General features: G+C 41.0%; 1 protein-coding gene across 2 annotated transcripts in view; it reads right to left on the bottom strand.

The window, feature by feature from the left end:
* Positions 1 to 21149, bottom strand: part of LOC117403331 (kinesin-like protein KIF6) — a 132704-nt gene that overhangs the window by 93235 nt on the left and 18320 nt on the right. For both annotated transcript variants that reach the window (XM_034005399.3, XM_034005401.3), the window contains exons 6-9: positions 17742 to 17871; positions 14334 to 14540; positions 13748 to 13891; positions 13134 to 13220 (exon numbers count right to left, since the gene is read on the bottom strand). In XM_034005399.3, the coding sequence (XP_033861290.2) occupies positions 13134 to 13220; positions 13748 to 13891; positions 14334 to 14540; positions 17742 to 17871 (568 nt within the window). The remainder of the gene's footprint in view (positions 1 to 13133; positions 13221 to 13747; positions 13892 to 14333; positions 14541 to 17741; positions 17872 to 21149) is intronic.

The following is a 21149-nucleotide window of genomic DNA, read 5'->3' as shown; positions in this document are numbered from 1 at the left end:
AACCTGCTTCCTCTGGCCGAGTTTCCAGCAAGAGCAACCAGTCACTGCTAAATATCTAGCAGTCTATCTTCAGTGCCTATCTCAGGCTTTTTACTAAAAAGTGCTACCTGCACATAGGCACCATGTTGGCTATAGACAATGCGGTACTACTTAGGGAAAATATTAGATTATAACCATCTTTAGATTTTTGATCTAATGGAAAAATGATTAGGGGTTGAGGAAAAACACATACCGTGCAGTAGTGCAAGCCAGTGCCATTGTATTATATAAAACAGAGACCTTAAAATTCTCATTGTTAGGCACAGTTTCTCTTTGGAAAGAATCTTTTGGCTTGTTCTACAACATGAATCACCAATATAGGCATAAATTAAAAGTGTTTGGCATCACCAAGCAAAGCTAATGTCATCTTCAGTCACACTGTAGAATCCCTTCTTCAGCAGTTCCCAGTGAAAGGCTGTAATTATTTTATACAGCCATTAAGGTTTCTGTGGTGGGCTAGTATTCCTAGCAGCGGGCTGGCTTTGGCTATCAACGATTTGCCTTTGGAACTAAACCACCGCAGTGTGTTAATCACACTTGCACTCACGCAATAGAGTAGTCACGCACTTTGATTCTCATCTAAATGCTGGAAACCCTTAACTGTGCAGCACCATGCTTCTTGTATTAAGAGGGGTGATCATTCTCCACCGGGGTCTGCGCACCAGTGAGGGTACAGAGTAGTTATGTTGTATATGTTTCAGCTAAAATTCTAGTTGATGCAAAACTTTTTGCCATAACTGTTGATTTATATTAAACGACCAGGAAATGGCACTGTTGTATATATTTATGGTTAGCATGGGCTTATCAGTCAACCCTCTTTATACCGCCAGGTAAGGGCCATGGGCACAAACGGGCAATAAGCGATGGTGGTGTTAGTGAGGGTCAACAAAAAAAATAAAAAAAAAATAAAAATAATAATAATAATAATAATAATAATAATCACACACACAACCTTCTGTTTGCAATTACAGTATCTCCATGTCATTTTAATAAAAAATGAATCATGTTTTAAACTATAGTACTAGTTCTTAACACAACAGTAGGTCTACTAGTGACGTTTTCTCATCTTTTCCCATCTGTATGAGTTTATAAAAATAATAATTTTTTTTTTTTTTACTGTACTGGTCATTTGAACTTCACTGTTTGTGGCACGACTGTAAGCCTGCTGAATACTATCCCCCATTGAAAGACGCCATCTATTTATTTCACAAAGCAATTTAAGCTCAACAGCATTCTTTTTTAAGCAGTTAAAAAAATGTTGACTATGAACAAGCAAACACTTTTTTTAAACGAAAAGTAAAAAACAAAAAAACAATTCTGCTGTTTACAAAACTGATGCTTTAGTTTAAGTCAGCCTTCATTTGTGCAAAACTTGCATGTAAACAAACCTCTTATCATATATATATATATTTTTAACATTTACTGTGGTTTACTGTGGTTTACCTCAGCTAAAAACCTTGGAGTCACCCTGGACCCCTGCCTCTCTTATTCCCAGCACATCTCCACTCTGGCACGCACTTGCAGATTCTTCCTGAGCAACATCCGAAGAATCCGACCCTTCCTCACCAACTATGCTACCCAGCTCCTGGTCCAGGCCCTGGTACTCTCCCGCCTAGACTACTGCAACTCCCTCCTGGCTGGCCTCCCTGCGTCCGCCACCCGTCCGCTCCAGCTCATCCAGAACTCTGCTGCTCGCCTGGTGTTCTCTCTACCTCGCTTCGCCCACGCTACTCCACTACTCCGCTCGCTCCACTGGCTCCCGATCACCGCTCGCATCCAGTTCAAGACTCTTGTACTAGCCTACAGATGCCTTGATCAGACTGCACCCAGCTACCTCCAGACCCTCATCTCTCCCTACACCCCCACTCGACCTCTCCGCTCCGCCTGCACTAGAAGACTGGCTCTACCTCCGCTACGCTCCCCTGCCTCCCGAGCCCGCTCCTTCTCCACCCTTGCTCCGCAGTGGTGGAACGACCTTCCTACAGATGTCAGGACTGCCCAGTCCCTGACCACATTCCGGCGCCTCCTTAAGACTCACCTCTTCAAACAGCACCTGTAGAACTCCTCTGTTGTATCCTGGGACACTATCACCCTTCATTTAAATATGCTTTATTTTGCTCTTATCTGCCCCCTATTTTACTGCATTTAATCCTGTACCTCAGAATATTGTAATCTCCCAAGTGTTTAATCTGTAGTATTTTGTACTTAATCATATCCTGATGTAACTATCACTACTTAATCATATCCTGATGTAACTTTCACTATTATCTGCTGTATTATTGAATTGTGGTTTGTCACACTTGAGAATTATTGTATTTCTTGTTCTTATTGTATGACTTATATTGTAACACTTGAATGTATTTGTATTTGCTTGCGATTGTAAGTCGCCCTGGATAAGGGCGTCTGCTAAGAAATAAATAATAATAATAATAATAATTTATAAAAGTCACTTATTTTAGACTGCGTCAAGCCTTTTTCCGGTTAAAAAAAATCGACCCGTTCCACCAAGGTAAGCCATTTGTTTTTAATCCATTAGAATGTCTCGAACTGTCCTTCCATTAACAGTATATGCCTCACTTAGGCGAGAAAACATTTGCAATGTCTTGCTGACTTGCTTTCTTATTTGCAGATGCATACATGCAGATTTGTTTCTTTTGCTATGGTGTTAAATGTAGGGTCGACGCGCCATGCTGTACTTTCTATTTTGCTTTGGGAGCGGGAGTGCTGACATTGGTATGAACGTTCAGTTAACAACGCATTAGGAAAGTGAGTCAAAGGTTAACTGCATAATTTTGCTGTTTCACGTGGCCATGATTATTTTGCTGGCGCTACAGTAAGGGAAACTACAATGCTTATATTTACGTTTTAGGAAGTTGGCGGATGGCGATATAATGGGTAAAAATAGCACTTTTTATATTGGTGACATTTGTTCAGAGAGAATAGCTGGTGGTATGCGAGGGTGGCGTTATAAAGGGGGGTGGTATAACGAGGGACAACTGTATATGGGTATAACTGGGTGTAAGAGAGGTAATTTAGTCAAGTAATAAGAGTGAAGGATGAGGGGCCATCAGTAGGTGGAGCAGCTAGCTAATGAACTAGCCTTTTATGCCTTCTGAAGACTATAAATCCACATGATAAAACCACCAAACAATTCATAAGTCTGTGGGGTTCAAGACTGAATGGCATGTCTGTTTAGTTAGAAGAGAACGTTTTCTTGACACCTGCCTGCACTGTGCCTAAATCTTGACAGTAGCAGTGTTCCTATATTCAAGTAAATAAATAAATAAATACATACATACATACATACATACATACATAAAAGGGCAGTGAATGACAATATTGCAGTAGATACTGGGTTAAAATCCATTTTGGTTCAAGAAGGAAGAAACATAAAGAGTACCTGTCAAATTAAAACGGGCACCCACCCAGTACTCCAACTGGCCTAGATTAATTTCCACTTTCCAATCTATTAGCTCCATTAGATTCTAATCTATCCCCATATGCCATAGATAAAGACAGGACATAAAATAAAAACTCAACAGCATGCTAGGACAGTGGACCTGAATAAACACCAGTGATTGGCAGGCACCCAGTTCATAAAACATCAGCAGAGTGGTGCTAAAATTCGGCCACAAACAGATAGATCTCTGAACAAACATTCTAAACACACTAACACCAAGGCACTAAACACAGCGCCAGACAAGGATACACAGCACGGGCATTACATGTTAATGCTTAGAAGTATCTTGGCTTTTTCATATGCCCCATGATACTAAAACAGTCAGTCACCTGCTATTAGGACGAAACTTCAAAAATGCTACTTTTAAACTTACATAAAAAATCACTGGCAATTACATTTTTACACATTGTATAGGGCATTACGGTGCAATGCAAGAAAAAGACTTGTTTTTACAATCCACACTCTTTATCCTATTTGTATTTTTATTTTTTATTTCAGTTTATTTCAGTGCCCTTTTTGCATTCATGGTCAGTTTTATTTTGTTTTATTTTGTGCTGCCAAAAGGGCAAAACTGCAATGTTATTATTATTATTATTATTTTATTTTTTTTATTATTATTATAGAGACTTTTGCTTGAGGTTAATGATCACAACAGAGTTTCCTGATCTGTAAAGGATTGTTTCTATGCAACTGAAAACTTTGCTGCAGCATTCCTCTTAATTTTATAATGTTCATATTTAAATAAATAAAAAAATGCAGTACCACGTACCTTTTTGAAGACACAGCAATACAACAAAACAACCCTTTGTTGCACGGTCTGTATAACAAGTAATAGAATGTTCCTGATACTGTTTCTGTTTCAAACACATGTTAATGCAAGAAAAGCAAATGTGCCCATTAGCCTCTTCATACCTCCTTTATTATAGAGTCTCTGATGTTGCCTTGTGGAACATTTGAGGATACAACAGTTTATCTATAGTTCTTTATTAGTAATAGTTGCATATTATGTAATGTAATGAAAAAAAAGTGAAGAACCAAAGAAAGCTGGGTAAAAAGGGGACCAGTATTTATTTTAATAATGGTAAGAAAATGGATTTCAAAGTATTCGTTAGAATTCCTTTAACATCATACTGTGTGTGTTCTGTTTCATTCTCTATTGTTCATTTAGCAAGTCTGCTTTTTAAATATCTGAAGGGAGGTGGTTTAAAAAAATGACCACTAGGAGTGTGCAGCAGTCATTTCTGTCCAGTCTGAAACTCTGGTTTTACATAGAGATCTTGTCACTACTGCAGAGGGCAGAAATTACAGTTGCAAAGTTCAGTTTCTAAAAACATAAATGGTTGCATGCTGTATGAACTACTAACCTTAGCAGCTCTACTAAGAAAGGTAGCTCATGCAGCACACAGACCCAAGTTAGTCTAGCTGTTAAATAATTATTGAAGTAGAAACAGAAATAGAGAATGCAAACATACATAATTGGAAAATAGAGGCAAGAAAAATATTCTGAAAATGTAGATGGTATAAACCGATGTACTACATGAGTAAAATTACTGTTACAGGAGAGTGCTCCAGACCAGATTTACAGTTCTAGCACTTTAAGAGACAGTAACTAATAACTCCATTTTTAATTTGCTTTGCATATACAACATATTGTCTGTTTTGTTGAATAGTATTAGCTTTTAAGATTTTTTTATTGCAAAGATATGTTCTACGAGTTCTGTGTATTGTTAAAGGGCTACACCCTACTTTTTTCTTTTTTTTTTTTGTACACAAGCACCTCCCCATCACAATACCTAAAATCTCCCAATAACACTCAAATAGTAAATAGTAAGTCTTGCAGACATCTTGGTTTCTCTGATTGATCTCATCATACTATGTACTGTACACAAACACCCCATCACAATAATCCCCAAAATAACTAGTAAATAAAATATAATAAACAAACACATCTTGCAGATTTGCAATCTGGTCAAAATGGTCTCCACTTCAACTGTGTACATTAATCGCCACCACAGACATCCCATATAATTTGATAATAAAAAATAACAAGTCTTGCTCAAAAATAATTAAAATGATGTTAGGACTTTGAAACGATCAAAATAAACATTAAACCACTGTCTCGTCACCAGGCCCATCGAAAGAAGTTTGTGGCCCTGGTGCATCATGACGGCTGGAGGCCCCCACCACCTCCCATCCCCCCAGTCGTATTTTTAGATTTAAACAGAAACAAAATCATTAAAAAAGCCTTTTAATGTGCAAAAATTTACTAATTATTAGTCCATCTTTGGATGCTGAAGTAATTGGTTGTTTCAATAGTAATTATGCTCTACAACATTTAATAAACTAAACCGCTACGGTACTTACAAAAAAGCTTGGTGCATTGGACACCCGCTCACTCTGCTGCTTCCGATGCACTTGCTGCAGAAGCCAGAGCAGCAAGTCTGCGGCGCTGAGACGGGCCAGTCAAACATTAATGTGCTTCACTTATTCCCACCCCTACATCTCCGAGTAATTCAAAGAGGTATGTCTTCCTGACACATCATTAACCAATTATTGACTTTTTAAGCTATTGACAGGTTGTTATGGCTTTGAAATACCACCTTAAAAAATGTAAATGATTTATTTTTTCATCTTCCGATTGGCAGTTGTCACCAATTCATCATGTACATTTAACAAAAAAATCTTTGCGGCCACCTCTGTAAATAGAAATCACTCTATAATGGAAACACTAAAGCGCAAATATAACCCTGACTAAATGGAGTCACAAACCCAATGGAAACAGAGTTTTAGTTCCAGAACAGAAAACAATCAGGCATGTGACTGCCTTCAAGATGGTAATTAGCAGCACTGCCAGACACAGCCGCTTTCCTGATGACAAATGAAGTCAACGTGTCCTTGTGCAGCACATCTCCACCCAGCTCAGTCACCCTGGTCTTCATGAAGTCTGCGGGAAAGCTTTGGCCAGGGCCTAGTGACTGTGCATGTGTGCAAAAGAAAGAAGCTTAGCAAAGCTGGATATGAGCAGTTTTGGATGCTATTCTTCCTCTGAATATCAAGTTCAGCCTGGGCCATTATTGCCCATATACCAGCATGGTAAAAGATTACTAGAAATGATTACTAGTTCCTCTCAACTTTGTCGATATTAAAAGATATCAAGGAACTATCAAATAAGAGAAGGGGAGTTAACTAGTGTCTTATGTCACATTCCATCTAAACCAGTCTCTAAATCTCTTTCCAATATTAAACTGGGGTTGCAGCCGGTTCCATCTGCAGTCTCTAATCCAGTCGGAAACCAGACATTACATAAAATTAAAAGATCACCTGTAACTACTAAGTTTTTATATAATTGCTTTTTATAGATTAACCCAACAACCTCCATTATTTCCTTGACAGTATATTATACTAGAACCGGCACTGCTGACATATTTTCCTTCTGCAGTAGGAGATTTAAAAAAACTGCCTCTTTAGGAAACAGATCGAGTTCTACCAGTCCACAATCTCAACTGATGCTGACAGAGTCTGAAAGAAAAAAGTTTTGATCTCAGTCTGCTGCTGGAAAGGAACACATCTGATTTAAATCACTTTCAAGTCAATCCCAGTGGCAGATGGAAACATACAGCTCACAATTTCAGCTTGGATAAACTGTCAAAATATTCCCAAATTAGCAAAAAACTTGAATTCAAATAGGCTATTTTCCATTTCCCTACAGTGTTCTCTTTCTTTTTAGCTATGGCACACAACTGGCTCGTTATTCAAACCTGATTTCTCAATTAAATCTCTCTTAATTGACCTACCGCAAACAAACACGCAGCTCTGAATTCCCCCTGCCCTGCACATTTTATCTGGCCAGACGAGCCTGCAAGAATTTTGCAACGCGTTCCAAAACATTTTCTCTGTCTGGCTCTAACAGCACTGTGTTTGGGTTGCAGGTATGCACTAATCAGCCTGTCTGGTCAGCTCTGAGTAATTGCTTCATTGTGAGTGTTTGTAACCTGTGGAGGCTACTCTATTTGGGCTCTGGGTCATTAGTTTGGGAGACTTGTTTATGATCCGGGGGGCGGGATACATTAATAGATGTTGACTTCTATAAACTAGGTGTAGAAAAGCCTTGTAAGTAATGCCAGGTAATGGCAAGAATGTAGACAAACAACAACCATTCGGTATTCTTGAGCACCGGGTGTCTCATGAGTCAGTAACAGGATATAAGGCTTTCTATCAAGGTCAAGGACTTTAAGAAGGTCAGAGGGTTTTTCCCCTCTGACAAGTGTGCAAAAGTACCAAAAAGAAATGTACATGATGTTATGCAATTATACAAACATTTCTTTGTCTGTCTTTCGCATATTGTTCTCAAAACTGGTTCCCTGAAGTAGAAATGTAACCATTACCGAAAGGCTATTTACCTCCTAAAAACCCAAATCCTGAAAATTGTATACCAATGCTGCTCGCCGAGCCAGTGACGTAGTCGTAGCCCTGCACCCGAGGGCACAAAAGGAATGACAGAACAGACCCAGAGTTGCAGGCTCGATGGGTCAGGATGCCAAAAAGGTCCCCCATGTCTGACTGAGCAGGTCGCAGCACTTCGGCAGTCTCCACGGCTGGACGCTCAGGAGCTGCATCAGGATTGAAACCCAGAGTGTCCTGGGCCAATAATGGGCTACTAGGAGCACCTTCGGTCCTGCCTGATTTTCTCCACAGCGGGAGCACGGCGAGCAGTGGGAAGGCATATAACAGATGCTTCGGCCACTGGTGTGCCAAGGCATTTATTGCCAGCAGGTCCCCGCCTCCTATTATGGAGAACCAGAGGACAGTGGGTTGATTCCTGGGAGACAGAGGTCTATCTCTGCTCTCCAAAACCTCCGCCAACTGAGGCTCACCACCTCAGGGTGGTCTCCACTGTTAGCTGCTGGGGACTCCCCAAGAGCAAAAGCTTGTGGGCCACACAATGGAACCTGGGCGACCTGAGGCCGTCCTGGTGGTTGATATAAGCCACCACTGTTGTGTTGTCTGTACAGACAAGCGCATGTCTCCCTCAAACCTTTTTTTGCAAGGCCAGGTAAACTGCCTGCAGCTCTAAAACACTGATGTGGAAACCCTGCTAAGGGGGGTTCCACACACCTTGCACACCCCGGCTGGACGCCTACGTGGTGATGACCTCCATTCTGGTGACACTAGCCAGTGCTATGCCTAGGCGTAGATGGTCTGGTTGTTTCCACCAAGAGACAGAGGTCGCGGTTCAAAGTGGGCTGAAAAAAAACTGCTGTTGAAACAGGCCTGCAGAGGGCGCATGCGCAGGAGATCCAATGGAAGGGTTTGCTGCCATCAGGCCTATAAGTTTTTGGAACGTTACTACCATGGGCGCTCTGTTGAGCTGAAAAGCTCCAAACAGGTGGTTATTCTGTGCACTCTGTTGTCTGACAGAGTGGCCAGCATGGCCCCAGAGTCCAAGCACACTCCTAGATAGGAGGCTGTCTGGGAAGGCGTGAGCTGGCTCTTCACATGCTTCACCGTAAGGCCCAACCGCTGAAGGTGGCCGATGACAAGTTTCATGTGGGCCCCTGCCTGTGCTGGAGACGGCACAAATGAGCCAGTCATCCAGATAATTGAGCACTCTGATGCCTTTGAGTCTCAATGGGGCCAGGATAGCTTCCATGCACTTCGAGAAGGCACAGGGAAGCTAGGAAGAGGCCAAATGGCAAAACACAGAACTGGCATGCTGTTCCCTGAAACGTGAACGGTAGGTGTGCTGGTATTATGGGGATGTAGAAATAGGCGTCTGAGGTCCACCGTGTCTGAGGTTGAGGATCGGTCTGAGGCCACAATCCCGCTTAGGTACTAGGAAGTACTTGGAGTAGAACCCTTCCTCCAACTGGAGGGGGTCTACCATGCAAATAGGCTGTTTCTGAAGCAGAGCTGCTACCTCCTGAGTCACCACAGAGTCATCCTGTGGGTGTGTGACTGATGTTGCAGTCACGCCCTAAAAGAGAGGTGGACTGTGCTTGAACTGCAGCGAATAGCTGGTCTGAACAGTACTAAGCACCCAAATGCCAATAGTCCAGATGGCTCCCTGAGAAGGGGCCCTAGGCCTGTGAGCAGCCGGCTGTGCCAGTCTTTGAGGGTGCTGGGGCCTAGGGCACCAGTTTCCCACTGGTTTATGTACTGGAGGTGGTCACCTGGAAAGTAAAGGACGCAGAACACTCCTGAGAGCTGCGGATAGCAATTTCTCAAGCGCACGCTTGGAAAAAGGGGCACCAAACTCACAGAAGTTGCGGTTAGCCAGTGCCTCCTTGGCGTGCTCTGGCCCCAGGCAGTACGAGCACCTGCCGTGTTTGTCCTCAATAGGCAGACTGGTCTTACATGCCTCACAGGGATAGAACCCAGGCATGATGCAGGGAGAAAGCAATGCAGTGTACAGATACAGTTGTACAGGTGCTGTCTCAATCTGGTATAGGTATCGACTGGGCGGGGACCAGTTTGATACCAGACCAGTGACCTGAGCACCTGTCAATAGCAGGCTGGAACTGGATTGGTTCCTGGAAGGTACGGGGTCGGTTCAGTACTGGTTTGGTGTATTTAACACCGGGTCGGTATTGGTTCAGGATGGGTGCAGTACTGGGACCGGGTCGGTACCGGTCCGATGACAGCAGCAAGGGTCGGTACCAGGGCAGAAACAGATCAGTAAAGGTTTGGTGACTTTAGCACCGGCACGGCTATAGCACCGAATTGGTACTGGGACGGTAACCACGGTCCCAGTTCGGTACCGGGTCAGGTTAAGAGTGGGTCGTGACCTCAGTAGCGGTTTGGTACTGGTCTACCAGTTCGCAGTCACTTCGTAATGCCCACCTATAAAAGCCACTGGCAAAACCACTCAGTCAGTACCACACACACGAGACTGAGGGAAGCCTGCTTATTAGAATGGACTAACAGCCTTCACAATGGTAATGCTAAAAGCTGTCACCAAAATGACATCAAGATACTGTGGTTGAAGCAGCTGCTCTTGCTGCACGTGTGCTGAGCACTACATTGCAGACAGGCCTGTGCGTAGAATCTGTAAAAAACACACAAAAAGAAAATACTTTCAACAAAAACAGTAATTAAACAATTACATAATAATATAAACGGTCTCGTATGGTGTTAAAAAAGCAAAACCGAGAAAAAAAAATAAGCACCAGCCGGAGCTATGCAGCCTAGTGTGAGAGCACAAAGTCAGCCGACTTATGTTGCTGGATCCCTGGGAAGAAGCGACTCTAGCCGCTGGCTTCACGCAGGGCACGAGGCTGCAGCGGGACGTAACAAGCAACAGGCTGTAGTGCACACAATACGCACAATTAGTAAAAATTATTGAAGGGATTAGTTTAAATATCACATATAATTTGTGTAAAAAAACACACTAAATGCAAAGTATATAGGGATAGAAGCAATAATGCAATAATCAGGTCAGTCTTGAAAGGAAAAATGGTGCTGAGATCTGTGAGTGCAGTCCTTTTGTGTCCTCAAGGGCAGGGCTACGATTGTGTCTGGCTCGGCGAGCAGCTTTGGTATATAATTTTCACAATTTGGGTCTTTAGGAGGTAAATACCCATCCGGTAATGGTTATATTTCGTACTTGAAAGTGAACCCTCATTAAAAGAAAGACCAAGCTTTGTGATGGTAATTGATACTGCTGCCTCAGTGCTACCGCATCTCATGGAAATTGTGTTTTTCATTATAGCACTTTTTAAGTTAGTGATGTTTGCATCATACTGGTTAGCTCGGGTCAATCAAATATTCAATTAGTTCTCTAAATTAAGAACATAAGAACATAAGAAAGTTTACAAACGAGGGGAGGCCATTTGGCCCATCTTGCTCGTTTGGTTGTTAGTAGCTTATTGATCCCAGAACCTCATCAAGCAGCTTCTTGAAGGATCCCAGAGTGTCAGCTTCAACAACATTACAGGGGAGTTGGTTCCAGACCCTCATAATTCTCTGTGTAAGAAAGTGCCTCCTGTTTTCTGTGCCCCTTTATCTAATCTCCATTTGTGACCCCTGGTCCTTGTTTCTTTTTTCAGGTCAAAAAAGTCCCTTGGGTCGACATTGTCAATACCTTTTAGAATTTTGATTGCTTGAATCAGATTGCCACGTAGTCGCATGTGATTGGTTCTGTTGCTTCACAAACACATCATCAGCTGATTCTGTTGGCCAATGCTCAATCAAAGTCAGATTATTGTGGCAAGTGCTGGGTGTAGTAACTAGCTTGATCAAAAACTAAATTGAAATACTTGCACAAAAATATAATATTTTGAGTGGCTGAGAAATGGGGAGAAAACGTAAATCAGTTTATAAATATTTAAAAGAAAACAAATGTTTTGAAGTATACAAAAAGTGGTCCAGAAGAGGCAGAGGACGCACTGCTTTGCAAATACTGCTGCATTAAGGTACAAGTTTGCGCTGAGAGAATAAAAGAACATTGAAAGTAAGTGACACATTAAACTAAACAAGAAAGTGAACTGAGAGACAAGCAATCCAAAAGAGAGCGCAGAATGACTGTCAATGAGTTTGTCAGAGCTCTGTCTTTGCTAGACAGCCACTGTTTACTGCAGAGAGGTGTGGTGACTTCGTGTGACAGTACTGTCCATCACATCAGCTAAAACACTGCCTAATGCTATTTGACAGAAAATGATGATGCTTTAATTTCATTGATGGAAATGTCCAGTATGATTTTTGAAGGCAAACAAACCTGCCTTGTTTTGTGCTGATGTCACATTCAGCAAACTTGGGAAAATGTGGCACAGATTCTGTTTCATCATGGCAATATTTGTCAGGGACATTAAACTTAATCAGAAACCAGATCTGCTATGCATCATAGTCCACATGTAAAGTGTGTATACTGAGAATTTTATTTCCCAATGTTTACCGGTGTTTCAATGAAAAACTATTCTTTACCGATTTTATCCCTATTTTAATATTTGTAAAATAAACTCCCCAAGAAAAAATTGTTCAGATAACCAAAATTGCGGAATGCTAAGCATACTTTATGTATGTACTGTGAAGCCCAGAGACGTATGGTAAAACATATTAAAAGCATGACAACAAGGGTAAACTATGGTAAATTCATAGTATAACCATAGGAAAAGCATGGGAAAACTTTTCAACGGTAAACTTTTATAAAGTCTACTACAGCAAGGTACTGTACGTTCTACTGTCTCTCTAGTATTGTATATTAACCTACTGTTAGTCACATACAGGCCACTGGTTTCCACTATAACCCTTGATCGGAGTCAGTATTTGTAGTTTTTCTACCTTGTGTGTGTGGTGCGCTCTGCGTCATTGAATGTGTTTTGTTTCCTAAGCCAATGGTGTGGATCTGGGGCCCAGCACTTTGATCCCAGTACTGGCAGTGGAATAGGCAGCTTTTTACAAAGTGTATCGTTATTACAGTCAATTAGGTCTTCCTAATTAATATAAACAGTAGAGGATCTATATTCTACCACCATGTGGTACCAAAGTCTTTATGGCGCGTCTCTTTAGTGTATTTCTGTCTATAAATATTTCTGTCTGGCTAAACATCAGTGAACAAATTAAGTTATTTCTTAACAAGTAAAAAATTTTCCGATAAGGTCGTTTTGCACCTCCAGACCAGGCTATGAAACTGTCTTACCAGTCCTGGGTCCAGCTCTTCATTGAGCACAGCCTCGTTCTTGATCAGCGCTACTCTCTGTGCAAAGCGACATGTTGAGATCGATTCCTGCGAGAGCCAAACACACAAAACTTTTTATAATATTACACTACACCCACTGGATTCATCTCAGGACTGCTGAAGTTCGTATGTTGAAACAAAATAGTCACTTTAAGTGCTCTGGTAGCTTAGCATTAAACTAATTTAACATTGCTTCTTGAAATATACAAGTGTTCCTGCTTTCAAAAACTCTTTGGTATTTAAAGCTCTCAGGCATTTAATTTCAACCAGTGCTGTAGCACGTGGAAAGCTGTGGTACAATTAGCTGTTAAAGTTTGATATCGGGGTAGGAAAAGGAGATCTTGGTGGATTCAGATACTTTTACAACCAGCTGATACCCCCTCAGAGTTTGTTGCCACAGACGAAGCAATCCACTAAGGCTGCAATGACAAATGTTCAAATGTTTTAACACCAGCCGAATGTTAAACGTTAAGAATGTTGCCTGAAACTAACACCCCTACTAAACAGTCTCAGTTATTTTTCAATATTAAACACTTAATTAGTGGAAGCCACAGGGAACTCCAATTGTCACGTACATCTATGTTCCTCTTCTCCACGGAGAGTGTGGCAATCATGGTAGTCATGCAGTTTCCACCCAGACTGTCCCGCAGCACTGAGGTCATCATGGAGTTCCGGTAAGGAATGTGGGAGCGATTCTTCTCAGAGAGAGCAATGATAACCTGCGGGGGGAGGGCCAAAAAAACTTAGAGCCATTAACAAAATCCAATACTGATGTGTTACAGCACCCTCTTGTAGTCCAAAGCCTATTCCAGGTTGCAGTGACAGGCTGATGTGTTAAGGGATCCCTGGTACACAGGTGAACCCTGAGTTTGACTGTATTGGCAATCAGTTATACCAATATATATCAAGTATGGGCAACTCCAGTCCAGGAAAGTTAAATGTGTAAATTGAAATATTTATTGCTTTTGGATCTGGATGGAGGTTCAATTAAACAAATAGGGCAAAAAATAAATGTTAAAAATCAGGTTATGCACATTCCTCTGAATTGGACAATTAAGAGATCTTTCACACTTCCAGTTGATGCTGGAGTCCACATCACCTTAAATTTACAGTTGCACACCCCATAATTGTGGTGGCCCAGAGTTTGTGAGAGTGGCATACCTGTTCCAGGTAGTGCAGCGACAGGTTGATGTACTTGGCCTCGGTCAGCAGCTGCCCCCCCACCCCTGTCTTACCCACACGCTCGGACCCTGCCAGGTCCACCAGGTGCAGTTTGGAATGCCGCACCGTGGCAGAGCCCGGCTCGCGGCCAGACACGTGGATCGTGAAGATACAGTGGGAGCGGGTGGAGGCCTGGTTCATCGGGGTCTGTCAGACAAAGATATGAGAGATAAGATGAAAATCATACACACATAGGGCTTCTGATTTTAGGGTATATCCAGTTACTACACCCCAATTGAAATGTTTACAATTAAACAGTTATTAACCTGACAGATTGCTTCAGTATTATCAAAACAGTTCTAATGAATCAAGGATTCATTTGTAAGCCAATGATCCTTTCTAAGCCAATGATCCTGTTTTGTTAAAAGTATATATTTTTTGCTTTTTAATAAGTGCATTAAATGAAAGTATATTGCAGTGCTAAGTTTGTGATGTTTTATATGCTACAACACTTTAAACTGTTTTTTTAGTTCTAAATTTGACCTGATTTTTTAACAGCAAAAAATAAAACCCAAAAATCAAAACCCATAGCCAAAATGTAGGCATTGACTGAATAACAGATCCATCAAAATGGATGGACTGTTTTGATATTACTGATTTCATGATAAATACTTTACAAATAAGGTATGTAAGTAAAATGCATACTGTACTCCAAACCCCAAAGACATATTAATGAAGGTGCAGTGAAAATACAGATCAACCTGCTCTTCAACCACAGCAAGATGAATTGAATGCATGGGTACTCATTCAATATATAACTATGAAGTTTATGGCACCAAGGTATCAAACTACTCTGAGCAGCAGCAGTATTGTGGTACCTGTTAACTGCTATTGCAATCCCAGCAAGGTTGGAAACTTCCAATGTGTTCTTATTGGTTTAAAAAGCAAGAACACATGCACACATGTAACTTTGAATAAAACTAGATTTACTGTATTTAAAAATCCCTTTCATTAAACAAATGAAGATTAAAGAGCATTTATAACGATGCCTATAGGACACTTTTATTCGTATTTATTTATAAATGTATTTCTCCCCAGTGATCTCGCCCATGGGACTAAGCCTGTAGTCTGATGAATAAGAAGGATGTGTCTTCCCATTCGCTCAGTTATAAAAAAACACAGCTGTAGAGTGTCCAGAAAGACAGATGAGGAACATACGGCCAAAAGTTAAAAAAGTGGGTTAAAAAAAAACGACTTGATTTTTGTGTGTGCGTCAGGACGGCGTAACGATGACGTCCCTAGACCAGGAAGCTGACAGAGGCAGGACTGCGGTCTGATGCGCTGGGGCGCGTTTTTAGTCAAAAATAAAATAATTAAACAAAACAACGCTCACAGAGCAAAATAAAAAGGTTTAACAAAACAAAGTCTCAAACACAAAATATTCTGACACCCAAACAAATACCGTGCTAGTCTGCCCAGCACGGGTAGCGATTGCTTTCTTTCTGTTTTCATCTTACTTTTACTTATGTTTTTCTCCCGTCTCTCTCCCACACGTTCCTCCTCTTTGAACACCTACACTGTTCAGCCAAAGCTGCTGGTTTTTAGACATGTGACCATCTCCAGATAAGCAATAAATAATCAATCAATCCAGAGATGGTCACATTCGACATGAGTTTAGTGGGATGGGGCTTTAACCCCATCCACGCTGCCAAACAATTACAAACACAAACACTCAGAACACAACCAGTGACCACACAAGAAGAGAGTGGTGTCCCAGCACTACCGCAGCTCAGCGTAAACAAATTAACAAGGCTATCATCATCCTTGCAAACAAGAACAATGGGAGCTTTGTGCACAGGGGAAAGTGGAACCACAGCTGCTCGGCATGCGAGAGGAAGAGTGGAAAAACAGGGGTGCATGTGGACAGGGAGCGGTGCCAAACCTGGGGGAACTAGATCAAAGTCGTGCGCTATGCAGCCAACTTCCTGTATGACACTAAAGCGCCCCCTTGAAGGAAGATAAAAGCATGTGTGCAATAAGTCAGTCTAGTTAAACTGGATGCATCATCCTTCAGTCATACATATGGTTATCATTGATCAAAAGGGGGCCAATCTGCTAGAGTGGACAAAAGGTACAGTCAAATAATGTTCTTGGTTGAACCTGGGTATCACTGCTCAATTACAATCAGACAATCACACTCTTGCTTCTCTGGAAGCCAAAAGGGATCAAGGCTGCATAATTATCCATTGACAAGACTTACACGGTATCAACATGTGCTCTGTTCAGCAGAACCCCAAAGCTGCTGTCTCCAGCAATCTCTTTTTTTTCTTGAATGTCGTTTTTATTTATTTAATGGTTTATTTTTGTATTATATGACGAGACCATAAGACGTTCACACAGGGGCAGAAGCAGGGTAACCGCATATGGAACTTTGTTTAGAACTTTGGTCAGTATCATCACAACAGGTTGAGGGAGGAGAAAGTTGTAGAGTCTGCACTAGGAAATTCAAATCCTTACACCAGCTAAAAGTAAATGGTCTGTGTATTTAATTGTTGTAACAATATGTAGGGTAGTGATGGTCAGTTGTGGTACATTAGGCACTAACAACATGAAGGAAGTCAGTGGTATATGCCACAAATGCATGATATAGTCAAGAAAAATCAAGATACCGTAAGATACTATCAAACAGGAAATACTGTACAATGCAGTGGTGCCCCCTTATCATGGTTTGCCACATATCAAATGTCATTAAATAAATAAATAAATAAATACATAAATAAATTGACGTGCAGTGAAGGTACCACATCTGACTTCAGCCTGACTCGTTGCTTGCTTCTAAATCCCGTGCTATATTCAAGTAAGTTCCCCTCCAGATAATCAATGTTGAGAAAGTGCGCACCACAAACGACTGAATTTTTTTTGTGAATGGATTTTGTGAAAGTCCTCTCTTTTGATTTGTACAAACCGCACCCAGGAGTGAAATACGGCACTCTTTTTCCCCTTCGATGCCCTGACAGGCTGGAGTTCACGCAAGTATTCACCATATTATTATTAATTTTTTTTTTTATCTCACAAACCTGTAGGCCAGACATACAGGTCGAGAACTGTTTCCCTTTTGCTACGTCACACGTGACGTGGTACAAAAAGGTCATGTTTTTGGTAGGCATGGTCCATGATCCATGTGATTCACATTAATCACATTTTAGTGGGCTATAAAATGTTTCTTTTTGTTTTGTTTTTTTTTAATAATAATGCTAACATTCTTAATAAATACTGCTGCATCCATTTCAGTGATAACAAAAACCTGCAAGAAACACTTTAAGGTGACTCTCAGAATACACACTGGGGTTGCCTACAGCAGACTGCTTTTATGTTTTCTGGCCTCCCCGCCGCCCCCACCCCTCTTACCTCAGCAATCATGCGGTTGGTGTCTCCCAGGAAGAGCAGGTTGAGTGCCTCTTCCTCATTGGCTGCCTGCTGAGATGACAGGTTCTTTAGGTGGATGTTCTGCTCTGGGTCCTCCATGATGGACACCTTCCTGAGCCAATCAAATGGGGGAAGATGTAAGCTACATTATGAATCACCAGCAGTGACACAAGAAATGCTCAGCTATGTCGATCAATGACACCTTGTATTAGTTTTGAATGGTGTTATTGCCTAGAAAGATGATTTCCTGGTGCTTATTTCTGCGCATTACATTTATAAATGACTGTATATTGAAAGAGAAGCTGCACTATGGGATTTTTATGGAACATACAGTTGAGTATCATCAGCATAGAGAAGAAATCCAGTAGTTGACAATAGGACCCAGATACGGCAATAGCATGGGAAGATAGGAGGCTGTGTGGTCCGGTGGTTAAAGAAAAGGGCTTGTAACCAGGAGGTCCCCGGTTCAAATCCTGGCTCACTCACTTGACTCACTGTGTGACCTTGAGCAAGTCACTTAACCTCCTTGTGCTCTGCCTTTCAGGTGAGACGTTGTTGTAAGTGACTCTGCAGCTGATGCATAATTCACACACCCTAGTCTCTGTAAGTTGCCTTGGATAAAGGTGTCTGCTAAATAAATTAATAATAAGATTAGATCTGGATGAGTTGAGGACTATGCATTTCAGACCCACAGCTCTCTCAGTATGGTCTAGGAGATTCTGGAAATCCACTGTATCAAACGCTGCACTGAGATCAAGCATAAGATTATGCAGCATTTCTAGCAAAGATCAGGTTGGTTTCTGTGTCCCGAATGACTGGAATTTCTCATAAACATGAGAACCAGCAAAGTGGCTGAGCAGCCATCTTCTCAAAGATCTTAGCAAAAAGTATAATACACTCAGGGCTATATTCTCAAAGTTCTTTACTCCAAATTTTTATGAAAGTAAAAAAACACCAACTAAAACAAATAAGAAACAACAATACAACTATTAAGAGTGTGAGTTATTTATTTCTAGTTTGGTAACTTTACTGTTTTTCCTTTCTGAAAAAAAGGACAGTGACAATTCAGAATAAATAAGTTTGAGAACCAAGCCAAATCCAAATATTCTGGGCACAGATAGACAGACAGAAACAGCATCAGTGGCTAAGCTGGGAATCAAACCTTACATTTTCTGGCTCTTAGGCCTGTTCTTAAACCATTAGATCTCATAGCCCCCTAACTGTCACAGAGAGAGAGAGCAATGTCCTGTTTTTCACCAGTTGAAATGCAAATAAACAACACTAACTGTTATTTGTCAGAAACCCAAACTGACCCCTTCCTTCAGTCACATAGCATGAGGGAATAGTTCTGTATAATAAACTGACAGCCTTTCATTTTCACTAGGTTACGAACAGCAGGAGCTCCTCAGCATGTGGTCCACACCCAGCGAAAGGTGAAATTAAAGGCTTTACACTTATGGGAGCCCCAGCAGTGCACTGAACCTCACTCCCACGCACACTGGAGCTGCACTGATGTCAGCTTGTTTACTTGTGGGATAATCATACTCCTTTTTCTTGCACATTTAGAAAAGCACTTTCACCGAGGCATGGCTTTCACAGAGTCAGGTTTAGTACAGGGCAGCACAACACTGTCAACTTTTTTAGAGGATTTGATCTTTAACGGCACAGTACCAGTGAAAATGTATTTTTCTAGCTTGTTTAATAATATACTTTTCATTGATAACACAAGCGTAAAAAATGTCATGATTATCAATCCATGAGATACCAAGTTGTTAATGGTAAGGGAATTTGATCGATTGTGGTATGTTATGATCTTCATCATCACAGGCAATATCCTAGATTCTGCAGATTAGGATGTTCTCTGTTATATGACAGCCACTCCTTGTTGACTATCCGCTGCACCACATATCTAATCAGAATTTTTAAATCTTTGCTTAATAACATTTCATACTTGAAAAAAATAAAGAGACAACCAATATTAACAAGTATGCCTATGATACCTGATTTATGGGACACCCACTATAGAACAAAAAACCTAATCATTTAAAATATTTAAAAAAAGGGAACAGATAATACTTTTTAGACATTCTTTCTTGATAATGAAGGTTTGCATCACAACTGATCACAAATAATGTATATGACTACTACGATGTATAGGACTACTATGATTACTTTTAATGACTTTTGTTACAAACATTTTTTCCTCAGGGTTAAGTTCAACACAATTTGACCTATGTTGTACCTGACTTCCAAGTTATATTTATATGTTTATATAACATTATATATTGAATTTAATAATGCAATTCTGAAAAGGGGCTGATGGGTAAAGCTCCATTAAAAACTACTGCTGCCCACTACTATACAAGTCATCAAAACATCTAACTATTGGCTGTTTTGTAGGCTGTAGCCTCTTGGGTCTACGAAGGGTTGCTACCAAAGCTGTCAATTGGGATGGGAAGGGTTAAATAATGACATACTAAAGTCTACACTCTTCCTCTCCACCTCCCCCTTCCCCAACCACAAGCCCCATAAAAAAAATAAAAAATAAAAAAAATATTACTGTTTTCATCACAAGAAAAAAAAAGCTTGCCGTCTCCAGTGGTTTGTCTGTGCGGTGGCTTCTCTGTTTGAAACAAGAATTTGAACCACGTGCTTAGGCAGCCATTGTCTATTTTCAGCAGTGTGTAATTTGCAGGGCAGAGAAGATTGAGCGCAGCTACAGAGCGGTCGCAAGCTTATGAAGCGCAGGAATGTCCCCGAGCCACAGCTTATATCCCTGCCTGCACAGGGCCAGAGAAAACACAGTGCCGTTTCATTTCTCCTCTTCCTTTTTTCAAAAAGTCAGCAGGATATTCAGAAAGCTGCTGGCACTGACAGCACTGGGTGTATACTTAAGTTCTCTGTTTATTTGCAGCTCAGGTGCAGCACAATCAAAGGCAACTTCACCACACACCTCATAACTGCCTCATACAGTTTCATCCATTTATTGTAGGTTTAGGTTTAAAACTGCTCTAGGTGTACTGTTGTCACCTTCTAAGGGGTTGATACTTTAGTTGCATCTTTAATGTAATAAACATTTACAGTTTTCCCATGGTTAAACTATGCATTTAACATAGTTTACGATGGTTTGCCATGCTTACCTATGCTTTACTATACTGTGCCATGCTTTATATATTTTTTTCATGCTGCCCTCTTACTTTTGTATGATGTTTGCAATCACGTGTTTCTTACTGTAATTACTAATTTGCTTACTTAATAAAAGGAACTTTGACCTTACTTTGGGAGCATCTACTTGTCAGATTGTCTTTCACCACAGACATCTGTACTGTAACACAGGCTAGATCAGAAGCTTGTTTGTTTAGGTTTAAGAGACAGCGCCATCTAGTGAAT

This window comes from Acipenser ruthenus, chromosome 5 (assembly GCF_902713425.1).
Source record: "Acipenser ruthenus chromosome 5, fAciRut3.2 maternal haplotype, whole genome shotgun sequence".
Taxonomy (NCBI): domain Eukaryota; kingdom Metazoa; phylum Chordata; class Actinopteri; order Acipenseriformes; family Acipenseridae; genus Acipenser; species Acipenser ruthenus.
This window is presented reverse-complemented; position numbering and strand designations above follow the sequence as displayed.